Below are 14603 nucleotides of genomic sequence, written 5' to 3'. Positions count from 1 at the left end.
AGAAATAGATCAGTATAAATATTGATGAAATCTTTTTTATCTATTTTTTCCTTTTGTGGGTCTCTTTTTTTTTTTTTGAAATCTTTGTTTCACTCAAGTTCTCAAAAGTTTTTTTTTTATATTACCTTCTTCTGGGAACTATAGTTTTATGTTTTGCATTTAGGTCTGTATTGTGAGTGTAATTTTTTGTATATGGCATGAGGTATGGATCAAAGTTCAATTTTTTCCAGTTGGATATCCAGTTGTTTCAGGATTGTTTGTTGAAAAAGCCTATCCTTTGACAAAAATCAGTTGTGCATATGTTTCAGGCTGTTTCTGGACTCTGCTTAGTCTATTTGTGCCAGTATAACATTTTTTTGAGAACTATAACTGTATAAGATGTGGCATTAGTTCTCCAACATTCAAAGTTGTTTTGGACATCCTCCTGTATTTCCCTTTTTAAAAAATAAATTTTATCTATTTAATTTTGGCTGTGCTGGGTCTTCATTGCTGCACAGGCTCTTTTCCAGTTGTGGCCAGAGGGAGCTACTCTCCAGCTGTGCACAGGCTTTTCACTGCAGTGCCTTCTCTTGTTGTGGCGCACAGGTTTCAGTAGCTGTGGGATGTGGGTGGGTTCAGTAGTTTCGGCTCTGTGGCCCCAGAGCACAGGCTCAGTAGTTGTGGCTCAGAGGCTTAGTTGCTCTGCAGCCTGTGAAATCTTCCTGAGGCATGGATGGAACTCATGTCTGCTGCATCGGCAGGCGGATTCTTTACCACTGACCCACCAGAAAGTGAAGTTGCTCAGTCGTGTCTGACTCTTTGCGACCCCATGGACTGTAGCCTACGACGCTCCTCCGTCCATGAGATTTTCCAGGCAAGAGTACTGGAGTGGGTTGCCATTTCCTTCTCCAGGGGATCTTCCCAACCCAGGGATCGAACCTGGGTCTCCCGCATTGTAGCAGATGCTTTACTATCTGAGCCACACCCACCAGTGAAGCCCCTATTTCCTGTATTAACTTAATAAACATTACTATAGAAAAGCTGATGGAGATTGCATTGAATTTACAGTTGGCGGGCGGGGCCGGGGGGAGGAGGGAGAATGTTGGTAGAATTGACACTTAGCAGTTTTGAGCCTTTTAATCCATGAACACACAGTATAGCTCTACAGTTATTTAAGTCTTAAAAAAATTTATTTTTAATTGTAATTAAGGACATGAGATTCCATTTTTAAAATTTCATGTATTTTTAAAATTTTTGGCTGTGCTGAGTCTTTGTTGCTGTGTGGGGCCTTTTTCTAGTTGTGATGAGCAGTGGGTGCTACTCTCTATTTGCAGTGTGTGGTTTTCTCCTTGCAGTGTCTTCTCTCTTGTTACAGAGTGCAAGTCCTAGGGCGCTGACTCAATAGTTGTGGTGCGTGGGCTTAGTTGCTTTGCAGCTCATGGGATCTTCCTGGATCGAGGATTGAACCTGTGTCCCCTGCATTGGCAGGTGGATTCCTAACCACTGGACCACCAGGGAAGTTCCCATCTTAACCATTTTAAAATGTGCAGCTCAGTAGTGTTAACTATATTCACATTATGGTGCAATAGATTTCTAAAACATTTTCAACTTGCAAAACTAATACTCTGCACCTGTTGAACAGGATAGCCCCATTTCCCTGTCCCCAGAGCCCCTAGCAAACACAGTTATACTTTTTTTTTCAAGTTAGACCAATTTAGATACTTTATATAAGTGGAATCATGCAGTATTTGTCTTTTTGTAACTTGCTTATGCATTTTCCAGTATAAAGTCCTCAGGGTTCATTCATGTTTTAGCAAGTGACAAGATTTCCTTCTCTTTTAAGGCTGAATAGTACTCTGTTGTACATATGTATCACACTTCCTTTATCCATCTATTGTTGGACATTTGAGTTTCTTCTGTCTCCTGGCTCTCAAAAATAGTGCTGCAGTGATCATGGGTGTGAAATACAATATCTCTTTGAGATACTGCTTTCAATTCTTTTGGATCTGTACCTGGAAGTAGAGTTGCTGGACCATATGACAGTTCTGTTTTTAATTTTTTGAGGAACCTGCATCATTTCTTATTGCAGCTGTACCCTTTTACGTGCCCATCCACAGGGCACAAGGGATTCAACATCTCTGCACCCTTGCTAATACTTGTTATTTTCTGGGGAGTTTTTTGATAGTAGCCATTCTGATGGGTGTAAGAGATCTTATTTTAGTTTTGATTTGAATTTCTCTGATTAGTAACATTGAGCATCTTTTTTGTGCTTATTGGCCATTTGTATATATTCTTCTTAGAAATGTCTATCGAAATGTCTGTTCAAGTTTTTTACCATTTTAAGATCAAATTATTTGTTTATTTGTTGTTAAGTTATAGGAGTCTTTTATATATTCTGGATATTAACCCATTATCAAATATATAATTTGCACATATTTTCTTCTATTCTCTGGTTTCCTTTTTACTCTTTTTTTGATGCACAGAAGTTTTAAAGTTTGATGTAGTCCCATTTGTCTATTTTTGCTTTTGATCTTTAATTTCTTTTAGCAATATTTGATGATTTTTCAGTGTACACATATAATCAGGGTTCCCCAAGACCATGCTCAGGTTCAGTGATAAGCTGGTAGAATGACCCACAGATCTCAGAAAAGCTGTTATACTCACTGTTACAGTTATTGCAGTGAAAAGACCCAGATTAAAGTTAGCAACAGAAAAAGGCACAAGGGCAAGGATCTAGGAGACACCAGGCCCAAGCTTCCGATTGTCTTGTCCCAGTGGAGTCATGCAAACAAATGCTTAATTCTCCCAGGAGCAGTGTGAGACAACATGCAGAGAGTACTGCTCACCAGGAAAACATACTTGAGCCTGGGTCTCCCAGAGTTTTATTCAGGGTTGGTCATGTAAACATGGCTGGACATAGTTCTCTAACCCCTCCTAAGGTCAAGCAGATACCATGTGGCTCAAGACTCCCACTGTGGATCAGATTGTTAATGTGACGCAAGGCCTCATGTAAACAGAAACAGTCTTAATAGGCAGGCTGTTCAAGGACTTAAAGGTTATCTCCTAGGAGCCAGGCCAAATCTTTCTATGGTGTATGCAGGTTTTGGACACCCCTGACCTGCTGAGTTAATCCTTTACAGTACAAAAGCTCTTTCACATCTTTTCATCCTTCGGGTCTCAGCTCGAATGTCATGTCCTCAGAAAGATATTCTCTGGTCACATTACTTGAAAGTCCCATTCTATGTATTTATCACATCACCCTATTATAGTACTATCGTAATCTGTAATTATCTTGTTTATTAGCTGTCTTCCCCTGCTTGAAATCAATCAGTTCATGAGGACAGTCTTGCTGACTGATACATCCTTGTACATAACTGGCATTCACTGTTTTTTAAATTTAAAAGTTTTAACTAAAAGTACCATAAGCCAAATAGAAAAAATGACAAAGGATATGAATACTTAGTTCATTTTAAAAAATGATCATTTTTTCCTAATGATAAGACACATAGAAGTTAAAATTAAACTGAGATCCTGTATTTTAATACCCTATCAGTTTGGTAAAAATCCAGGGTTACTATGTAGACAAGGGTTTATTGAAATAGGCACTCTCCTGCATTGCTGAGTGCGCTATTTGGCTGTATAAATCAGGATTTGAAGTGAATATATACTTTAACCTTGTACTTCAGTGAAGTTATCCTATAAATATGCCCCTTCATGTGTGAAATAACTTCACTGAAGTGATGTTTGAAATGGCAAAAAGTTGGAAGCAAGTTTGGTGTCCATCACTAGGGGATTGGCCTAATAAATTACGATATCTTCATACACTGGCTGTGCAGCTGGTTTTTTAACAGAATAAGGATATTCTTTACTGACATGTAGAAAACTTTCTAAGATACAGTTTAAAAAAGAAAGCATGGTATAGGACAGTGCATTTCTTGTGCTACCATTTCTGTGGACAAGGGGAATGAGAATATGTATTTGTATTTGCTTGTGTATGAATAAGGAAACTTTGAAAGGATTTGCTGAGAACAGTGACCAGTGGTAACCTGGGGGGTTAGGAAACAGAGTTAACTGGGAGGTTTTTTACTGTATACTTTTTTATACTTCTTGAGTTTAGAATCAAATGTGTATTTTGCCTCTTTAAGTAAATAAATTGTATTTTTTTAAGACATAAATTATATAGTTAATTTTTAAAGTAGTATCCAAAGTATTATGTGAAACAGTGCTCCAGTATCCTGTAACAACTCTGAGGGCGGGACAGGGTGGGGTCACCAATGTTCACTATAAACCAGAATATCCAGTCGAATACCCTTAACAAGCATGTTATGATTGCCTCTTTCATGCTAGGTTCACCCAGTTAAACAGCTCACATAGCCTTATAGGAGAGCTGTGGTGCCATAGAAACAACGGTTTTGAAGTGAGAGATTTGAATTTGATTTTCTTGCCTCTGCTGTTTTCTGACTATGAAATTTTCTATCAGTTGCTTTACTGTTCATCTACCAAAACCTCCTAACATATAAAAATAAACAAGATGAAGTGAGAGTGCTTTTAAATTATGTAAGTACTTTATATAAATCATATAATACTAAATTACATAAATGCTTTGCAAATGCTATATTAAGAGAGCTGTTATTACTTGCATTTAGTTTATACTAAACATTAATCAGCCCAAGTTGGCCATAATTGTATTGCTGAATATTAGCCACAACTGCAGTGTTCTTAGCATATGGCACAGTCCCCTCCTTCTAAGAGAGTTGAAGTGTGAATTCCCTCAGCTTTCCTGCTTCTCAGCTATATACCCCACTATGCCCCTGTTGTCTCGAGCCCACCTTCCTCATAACCCTTCCTTCCTAATGAACTTCAGTGACTTGTGTTCAGCAAAAATTATCTTTCTTGGTAGGTGGTATGTATTTTTCTGTCTTTAGTGCTTTGCAGCTGTTTCCTTTCCACTCTGGTAGGCCTGGAGTCTTCATAAATGTTTCCTCCATGAGGTCAAACTGAGGCAGAGAGCACCAGTGCCTTTGTTAGACCAGCTTTTCTCTCTTCTTCCATTCCCCATCATTTATCCCCTACCCTGCTTCATTAGTTATCATCTGTGTTTTGTATCATCAACATTTTCCTCTAATCCTAACTCTATACTTTGACCTGACAAGTAAGCTCAAGTCTCTGACATCCCTAAAATAACTTTTTAAAATTTGAATCTCCTCTTTTGTCCATTTTTGTACTTTTTTGGCTTCAAGGAATAATTGCCTTTAATTTCTCAGTTTCCATTCATTCCCCAGTCCATTACGATTTACGGATAACCTGCTGCTTAAGCTTAGGAGTTATTCACACTTCTCTCCTTGGTGGTCATCTCACTTTGTATTTTTCCTTCCACAGCTGTTGGGTTACATTAATGACCAACACATCCATCTATACTTTCTCCCGGAGGTTTCATCCACTTTCATAGCTACAGAAACTAATGGCTTCCTTCAGCTCTCTTCTGAGCTTCAAATGCTCCTTTCTAAATTCTCTCTCTTCACCTAACGAAAATCTCTCTCCGCTCCTCTAGCCTGCTTATCTTCCTGTGCTCCCTGTGGCCATCAGTGCTATCACCACCTTCCTAGTCCCTTAAGCCAAAACCTCCAGAGTCCTCATTGACTCCTTCCTGACCATTCGCGTGTAATTTGCCACAAAGCTCTGTCATTCACTTCTGAAGTATTTTTCTCGCACCTCTCCTGTTTCCCATCACCACTCCAGCAAGTTTGCTAAAAACGAAACATAATCTGATGTGTCACTTCCTCAGCCTTAGCAATTTTTATGACTTTTTTGTTGCCTACAGGACAAAGTCTGAAGTCCCTGGCATGGCAAACAAGGTTCTTTACAACCTGTTCCTAACCTTCCTTTTCCTGCCACCAGCTCTGACCACCCTGTTCTCAGCCACCTCAGGAGTACTCATAGGTTTTCTGCATAGGCCTGTGGCGCAGTTGATGTTGTCCCTGCCTGGAGCCCATTCACCTTCCATGCTTGAAGGTTCTATTCAAGAATTTTATCTTTCATGTTGTCTTTCTTTTTTGCTTTAAATTTTGATTGACATATAGTTGATTTACAATGTTGTGTTAGTTTCAAGTGTATAGCAAAGTGATTCAGTTATTCATATATACATAGTGATTCAGTTACACATATATACATATATGTATATTTTATTTTTCATATTATTTCCCTTGTGGTTAATTACAGGATATTGAATATGGTTCCCTGTCCTATACAGTAGGCCCTTTTATTTTATTCTACTTTACATGTAGTAGTCTGTTATTTGCTAATCTCAAACTCCTAATTTATCCCTTCTCTGCCCTCTTTCCCCTTTGGCAACCATAATTTTGTTTTCTATGTCTGTGAGTCTGTTTCCATTTTATAAATAAGTTCATTTGTTATTATTTTAGATTCCAAATATTAGTGATGTCATATATTTGTCTTTCTCTGATTTACCTCACTTAGTGTGATCATCTCTAGGTCCATGTAGCTGCAGATGGCGTTATTTCGTTCTTTTTTTATGCCCGAGTAATATTTCAGTGTGTGTGTGTGTATGCCACATCTTCACCCATTCATTTGTTGATAGACATGTAGGTTCATCCTTGTATTCGTTATTGTAAATAGTGCTGCTGTGAACATTAGGGTACATGTATCTTTTTGAATTAGAGTTTTATGCCCAAGAGTGCAATTGCTGGATCATTTGGCAACTATTTTTAGTTTTTCAAGGAACCTCCATATAGTTTTCCATAGTGGCTACATCAGTTTACATTCCCACCATATGTTGTCTTTCTTGATCATAAAAAATTAGTTCTGTAGCACTTTGTTCACATCTCTAGTGTTTCCCTAATATTAAAACTATCTTATGAGCTTCTAAGGATAGCATCTAGATCTTTTTAATTTCTGCTGCAGTGTTACAGCAGAGTAACTGAAATATAGAATTCTTATAATTACTTATGGAATGAATAAATTGAAAGTCAAGTGACAGAGAAAGCCTACAGTAAGTCTGCAGAGCAGTCATGTTGTCTTGTGAATGACAGATTGAGAGGAGGTTAGCTTGATTTCTGCAGTCGGACACCTGGGTTTAAACCCTCTTTATAACACAAGCTGTGGCTGTTTCCTTGCCTGGAAAGTGGTGATGGTAAGGTGGTTGTGAGAGTTAAATGTCAAAGTACATATCAGGAATTCCCTGGTGGTCTAGTGGTTAGGATGCAGGGCTTTCACTGTTTAGGGCACAGGTTCAATCCCTGGTTGGGGAACTAAGATCGCACAAGTCTTGACGTGGAGCCAAAAAAAAGGCACATATTTCAGTCCCTAGTACTGCTGTTATCAAGCATGTGATATACTTGGTTAAACTCTATAGTCAAAAATGAGATACAAGATACAAGGCGTGTCTTCCTAGGAGCTTTCTGTCTTAACCAGCTGATTGGCTCTTGTCAGCAACAGTGACTATCAGTCTACTTGCATATCCTGTTTCATTTATTTCTCTGTTATATTTCTCCTATTTTCTATTATTTTTATTTTGTTGTTGTTAATGCTCTTGCGATTCATTCTACCCTTTACAAAAACTGAATTTTAGATCTAATAATATCAAAAAGGAAATTGAACTTGATTAGTCAAGGATAGATCCGGGATAAGGATAATGGTAAAAAAGTGATGTCTAGAACTAGAGAAAAATGGAATCTACTTTCATTCCTTCATTCTTGCATTTATTGTTCCCTTCCTCTATGTAGGTGGGAATGGGTTTGTAGAGCATCAGAATTAAGGCCTAGTTTCTTTCTGTAAAGGTTTTTTTTTTTTAATTGAATACTGTTTTGAGATAACTATAGATGGTAAGAAATAATAATGACAGATCCCCTGTATGTCACTACAAAGATTTCTAAGTCTTATTAATAATGAAGGTGAGATAGTTCCTTGTATAAATGATAGGAAACTACAGGTGAAAAAGCATTTCGTGATTTTAAAAAAGGTGAGAGTACTCTGCTTGGAGCTGCAGTAAATAAGGAAGGCTTCAAGCAAATGTCATTTTTTAAGTCAAAAATTCCAAAGAATAAGTGCAGTTCTATTAGAGTTAGAAAGAGCCAGGTTAGAGGAGGTACCTGGGTTCCTCCAGTGGACAGTGGTAAATAATCTCGACTTTTAGGCTGCGTACTTCTTGTAAATTGATTCTCTCTTGCTTTAAGTTTTTGCAAACTCGCGTAATAATGGGCCTGTTGTTACCCTGGGATCTAATCATTACATTTTCTGTTTTTGATATAGAACACTTTGATTTTCCTGGGAGTCTGACTTACTGAAAAATCTCTTCCTGTGCTTTTAGAATGACAGTAGAGAGCGGCATGATCACGGCAACGAGAGGCGGAGGCATGGCAACACTGAGTCGGTATCCAATGGCCAAGCCCCCAGCAGCTCACAGCAGGTGGTGGAGCAAGAGGAAGAGGAAGATGAGGAGCTGACATTGAAATACGGCGCCAAACATGTGATCATGCTGTTTGTCCCTGTGACTCTCTGTATGGTGGTGGTTGTGGCCACCATCAAATCAGTCAGCTTTTATACCCGGAAGGATGGGCAGCTGTACGTATCAGTATTGTGGGTTATTATCCTCAAGGCCAGTCTAGCTGTCCTGCGTAGCGTGTCATCATCACCTTGAAGACCTCTGACCTCTGCACTGAAGGGCCGTGAAGGCTAGAGAGTCCATCCTCTCTGATAAAAACTGATGCTTTACGTAGAGAAAATAAAGCTGCAGAGTTATATTTTTTATGTAGTATCCCTAGATTGGGCTCAGTTTATTTGGAATTGAGCAAGTAAAGAATTGAGTAGTGATTTTAGCACCTCAGGGTCATTGTGCCCATTGTTCTTCTCCCTGGAATGTTTTTTTCCTTTTCTAACTTTGGTAGATTAATTCCTATTATCCTTCTCATCTTGGCTGAAAAATAACTTCCATGATCTCCTAAAAGAATTAGGCCCTTCCCGGTATTCTGTCACAACCTGTTCTTTTTTCACTTGTCACAATATGCAAGTGTATATTTACTTTCCTTATTTAATGCCTGTTTTCCTTCTATACCACGAGGACTATGAGAGCACTTTTGTTTCCAGGGTGAGGAGTGTAATAAATGTTAGGCAAAAAAAAAAAAAAAAGTTCAGTGAAAGGGTGAAGAAGGAATGCAGACTGGCCCTGAAGTGTTTGCCGAATGCCACGCAGATTCTCTGGTGCTGTTGGTGTCTGCCCTTTGTCTCCAAGGAAAATGCTTTGATTCAGATGCCACCTAGTTCTGTCTCTGGGACCCTGTTGGGCTCAAGATGTTTTAAGTGAATTCTGAAATTGGCAAGTGTCTGGAAAACTCTGTGGGGTTCTGAAAGCCAGGCTTTAACCTTTTGAGAGAAAGGCTAAGGCAGTGAGTGAAGAGCAGGGCTTGGAGACAGTTACCAAAAGAAGTTGGGGAATATTGTCTCAGTAAGTTAAAGTTAGGTTTGGCTGCGTATTATAGAACCAGGTTAGCAAGCTATGCCCCACAGGCCAGATCTGCCTGCCACCTCCCTTGGTAAATGAAGTTTTATTGGAACATGACCGTGTCCATTCATTTATGTATTGTCTTCGGCTGCTTTCATACTACGAGGGCAGAGTGGAATGGTTGCAGCAGAGACCATATGACTCACAAAGCTTAAAATATTTATTCTGTAGTCCTTTACAGAAAGTTTGCCGAGCCCATTATAGAAAATCAAAACAGGGAATTCCCTGGTGGTCCAGTGGTTAAGACTTGACGCTTCCACTGCTGAGGCCCAGGTTCAATCCCTGGTCAGGGAACTAAGATCCTGCAAGCCAAATGGCACAGCCAAAAAGAAAAAATTTTGAAAACTGGTTTGAGTGATATACACATTTTCTTGTCTCCCACAGAATAGTGAAGAGGTAGTAGTTCAGACTGTACAGTGCTTGCTTTTCACCGAGGACTCAGGCTTCTTCATTCCTTCTTTTTTGGCTTCTGTTGTCTAGGTTATTTTGGGGTCCAGTATTGGTGCTGGAGCCCCAGCCTTCATTCAGACAGCAGGAAGGAACGGAGGAGAAAAGGACATAAGCCATACCTCTCAGCAGAACTCACTCCTCCCTAAAAAGTTCCACAGACATCTGCTGATAACTCAGTGGTCATTACTTATTCCCGTGGCTGTACATAACTCCAGGGGAGGCAGAAATAAAGTCTTCTGTTGAAAACATTGGTACCTGGAATAAAAGTGTTTTCATATGAAACAAGGGTAGATGGATATGTGACATTACTCAAGACAACTTTAGTTGTAGTCACCCTACAGATAGAAGATAATTATCCACCATTTTTCCTTCCTCTTAGAACCACTCGTAGTGTAGGTAGTTTATGGCAGAATCTGGTAGTACTTTAACAAATCACTGATAAGCTGTGGGGAAAACATTTGATGAGGTAATTACTTCCGTATAAAGCGTCCACTAGATGGAGCCAGTGTCTGGCGCACGTGGGTCCACCTCTATTTTAACCATCTCCTTTTTTTTTGAAGAGCTTATTTTAGCTTAAAGCTGCTTCTCTTAGGTTAAAAATTCTTGGTTAGATTGATGAGCTGAAAAAAAAAGTGATTCATAAGGTATCAGTTAAATCTGGGAAACAAAACTGGTTTTGGAGAGCATGTAGTTTAGAATCTCCATTAACCCCTGGGGCTTTTGTTTTATTACAGAATCTATACTCCATTTACAGAAGACACGGAGACTCTGGGGCAGAGAGCCCTGCACTCAATTCTGAATGCGGTGATCATGATCAGCGTCATTGTCGTCATGACGATTTTCCTGGTGGTTCTGTATAAATACAGGTGCTACAAGGTGAGCATGAGATACAGAGCTTTGCTTTCCATCATCTTTCTTTTCTTTTTTTCCTAATAATTTTATTTATTTTTGGCTGTGCTGGGTCTTTGTTGTTGCGTGGGCTTTTCTCAAGTTGGGGCGAGCGGGAGCTACTCTAGTTGAAGTGCTTGAGCTTCTCATCGCGGCGGCTCCTCTGATTGGGGAACGTGGGCTCAAGGGCATACAGGCTTCAGTGGCTGTGCCTCAGGGGCTCAGTAGTTGCGGCTCCTGGGCTCTAGAGCACAGGCTCCAATAGTTGTGGACACGGGCTTGGTTGCTTCACAGCCTGTAGGCTCTTCCCGGATCAGGGATCGAACCCATGTCTCCTGCATTGGTAGGTGAATTCTACCACTGCGTCACCAGGGAAGCCCTCCACTATCTTCTTCATTTTATGGTTGGATTGTCCTGTCACCTGACTCGGTCTAATAAAGAAAAAGGTCTTATATTCTAAAACTAAGTTAATTTTTAGTCTCCCCCCCCCATTTGTGGAACAAAAAGGCATAAATGAAAAACAAATGTTTTCATAAAATATCACAGTCTAAATGGTTTTAATATTTTGATTTGCAATATACTTAGGACCTTCCAGAAGAATATATCCTAAGACCTTTGTGAATTCCCTCATTGACAAATAGCCCTATATGATATAATTGTCCCATAAAATAATGTATCACAGAAAACCAGATTTTCAGCTTGAATGCATGCATGCTCCATTGCTCAGTCATGTCTGACTCTTTGTGTGACCCATGGAATGTAGCCCACCAGGCTTCTCTGTCCATGAGATTATCCCAACAAGAATACTGGAGTGCATTGCCGTTTCCTTCTCCAGGGGGTCTTCCCCCACTCAGGGGTCGAATCTGAGCCTCCTGAGGCTCCTGCATTGGCAGGCGGGTTATTTACCACTGAGCCAACGAGGAAGCCCCTTCAACTTGAGAACAAAGCAGTGAAACCACCTTCAGATGCCGATGTTGAACTCATTGGTGACTGGCTGAATTCCCGTCCAGTCCCTCACCTTCTCTCCTGTAGGAATAGGAGTTTTTTGCTTGGGAAATAAAGGGAGGGGCAGTTATGCAGGGAAGAGACAAGCCCAGACCTCCCAGCCTCTGCTCCCTACCTCACGCTACCTAAGTAACTTGAGGTTGAATTTCAGCTGTCTGGCACATGTTTCAGATTCATATCTCAGAAAAATGACAAATTATTACAGATCATGAACCTGTAGGCTCATTCTGAAATAAAATAAATATTAACTTTTCAAATATTGAATTCTACACGCTTTTTACTTCTGTATTTTCTATACTTCAGTATATTCTTTAACATGATTAAAATCAAATGTATAATCAGTATGTGTCCTTTTTTAAAACTATTACTTTGGCATAAGCATTTTCCCATATTATAAATTCTTTGAAAATATGTGTAATGACTACATAATATTTGACTCAATGAATGTATTGTCATTTATTTCCCTTAATTTGGACATTTGAGTTCTTTCCAGATGTTCACTATCCTAAAAAACAGTGAATGTCTTTATGCGTAGAGCTTTTCAATTTTTCAAATTATTTCCTTAGGGTATAAGCCCAGGCACAGAATTTATGGAGCAAATTGTCTACATATTTTTGGCTGTCTTGGTATGCAGAATTTTGTTTTCAAATTGATAGTATCAATTTGTACTTAACACTAGTGGTGAATGAGGCTGTCTTACTCTACTTTCACCAGCATTGAATTTTTAAAAATAACCTGTGCAGGGAATTCCCTGGCAGTCCAATAGTTAGGACTCTATACTTGCACTGCAGGGGGCATGGGTTCAATCCCTGGTCAGGGAACTAAGATCTCACATGTTGTACAGTGTGGTTAAAAATACATACACAGATATATATAATCTATTCTAACCCGAATAAGCAAACCAAAAATGTCTTAATTTGTTTTTAGTTGATTGATTATTAGTGAGATTGAATATCCTTTCACTATTCACCTTTTCACTGTTCACAGACTTCTAAAATTATACAGAGTTTAACCTTGTTTGTTGAGTGGGTGAAAGTATTAACCTAAGTGATGACCATTTACAGTCTGACATCAGAATCTGGAGATTGAAGACAAAAGATGTGATGTGACAGGCAGTCATCTACAGTCAGGCACCCAAAGAGCAAATGTTGTAAAGCCATTCCTCTCCCACTGCTTAAACGTGCTCATGTCTCGGATACTTTTAATCTTTTTTTTTTTCACTATATACAATTTTGTGTACATAAAAGTGTCTACCTGCCAATTCCATTTCTCTGCTTTATTGGACTCTCTTTATGACTTGTATCTGGATTGTGTGCTACTTTTGTTCTTCACATGTCAGTGGGAGTCCCCTAGGGATTTACATTCTTCTTTGGTGTTTGGAAACCTCTTTCTGCTTCTCCAGCAGGAACTTAGAGGGCTTCTCATCTTGCTAAAGCCCACTTAGGTTGTGTTGAGTGCAGGTGGAGGAGGGCAGTACTGGAGGGAAAAGGTGGTAAACAGCCCTGGCTTCCTGGTACTTCTGATTTCCCCAGCCTATGTACTGGCAGCTGTATGCATTCAGTCCAGATTTTATAGGCATATTTGGTAGGAGAGACAGGATGGAATGGGCTTTTTTACCCTTGTATAGAACCTATCTCAAGGTATTTTTGGTGGTTTTGTGCATCTTTTAGTTAGTGCTTCGTGTTAGACAGTCTAAAGGTTTATACTTAGCTGGATTTCCACGTTCACCCATTCACTGGTGGTGTTTTGCTTTGCTTTTTAAAATGCTTATGTCTTGGCCACCCCAACCAATTCTATAGCAACAAGTTGTTTACTTTGACTCTTAGTATAAAAATAAAAGGAGCTTTTGAGTCAGAAATTCAGAAACTTGCCAGGACCTGTTTGGAAATAAGCCCTGAGGATTTGTTGTATCAGGAGTTGGTTGTGCAATGTCTTTGGTCTCAAACCTTAAAAAGGAAGAACTGGAGAAGGCACTTTAATTATTTATTGTTTGATATAGATGAAACCATACAGCTTACTGAAGTCACATGATTTCTGGCCTAGGTAGTTCAGTGTTTAGAGGAGATCTTTGCCATGCTGTACTGAATCAGGGCTCATTTGTTTCAGAGCCTGTAGCTCTGAAACAGGAAAGCTGAACTAGGGAGTTTTGCAAGATAAGAAAGGCCTGTTTTACCACCTGATGTTCTAGGAAAAGGGGAGGTGTTACTTAGTCATCAGAAGAGGCTTTGAATTCAGGTAATAATTCAGAAAATCATAACATCCATGATTAACCTAGTAAGAAAACCAGTAAAGTCATTATTGCAGGCAGAGGGCTCATATTTTTGCAGTATGAAGAGCACTTACAAATAATTAAGAAAATTATGGATATCCTAATAAGATATTTTAAAAACTCAAGAAGAGAAATTATGAAGGAAATCTGGATGGCCAGGAGAGGAAAAGAGGAGAGAGGGGTGTATGTATATTTTCTCACTAGCAAAAGTATATATATTAAAATAGCAAATTAACATTTAGCTTATTGACTTGGTAAAAATTAGTCAGGACTTAATTTGCAGAGTCACTAAGCCAGTATATCAGTAGTCAGTAATTAGAAAATGTCTATACACTTTTAATTGTGTAATTTTGCTTTCATGAATTATCCTAGAGAATTAAAAATGCTGAAAAATGTTTGCATACTAGATATTAATCCTAGCATAAAATATAATTGGAAAAAGAAGGAAAATCCCACAGATACCATGCATAAGGCAAAAATTGTGAGCTCATGAAT

At 39.1% G+C, this 14603-nt stretch overlaps 1 protein-coding gene across 5 annotated transcripts in view; it reads left to right on the top strand.

The window, feature by feature from the left end:
* Positions 1-14603, top strand: part of PSEN1 (presenilin 1) — a 71948-nt gene that overhangs the window by 19764 nt on the left and 37581 nt on the right. For all 5 annotated transcript variants that reach the window (XM_040226141.1, XM_040226143.1, XM_040226142.1 and 2 more), the window contains 2 exons: positions 8306-8559; positions 10681-10822. In XM_040226141.1, coding sequence (XP_040082075.1) covers positions 8306-8559; positions 10681-10822 — 396 coding nt within the window. The remainder of the gene's footprint in view (positions 1-8305; positions 8560-10680; positions 10823-14603) is intronic.

This window comes from Oryx dammah, unplaced genomic scaffold, assembly GCF_014754425.2.
Source record: "Oryx dammah isolate SB20612 unplaced genomic scaffold, SCBI_Odam_1.1 HiC_scaffold_26, whole genome shotgun sequence".
NCBI lineage: Eukaryota > Metazoa > Chordata > Mammalia > Artiodactyla > Bovidae > Oryx > Oryx dammah.
The sequence above is the reverse complement of the archived record's forward strand: the minus strand, read 5'-3'. Positions and strand labels throughout refer to the sequence as shown.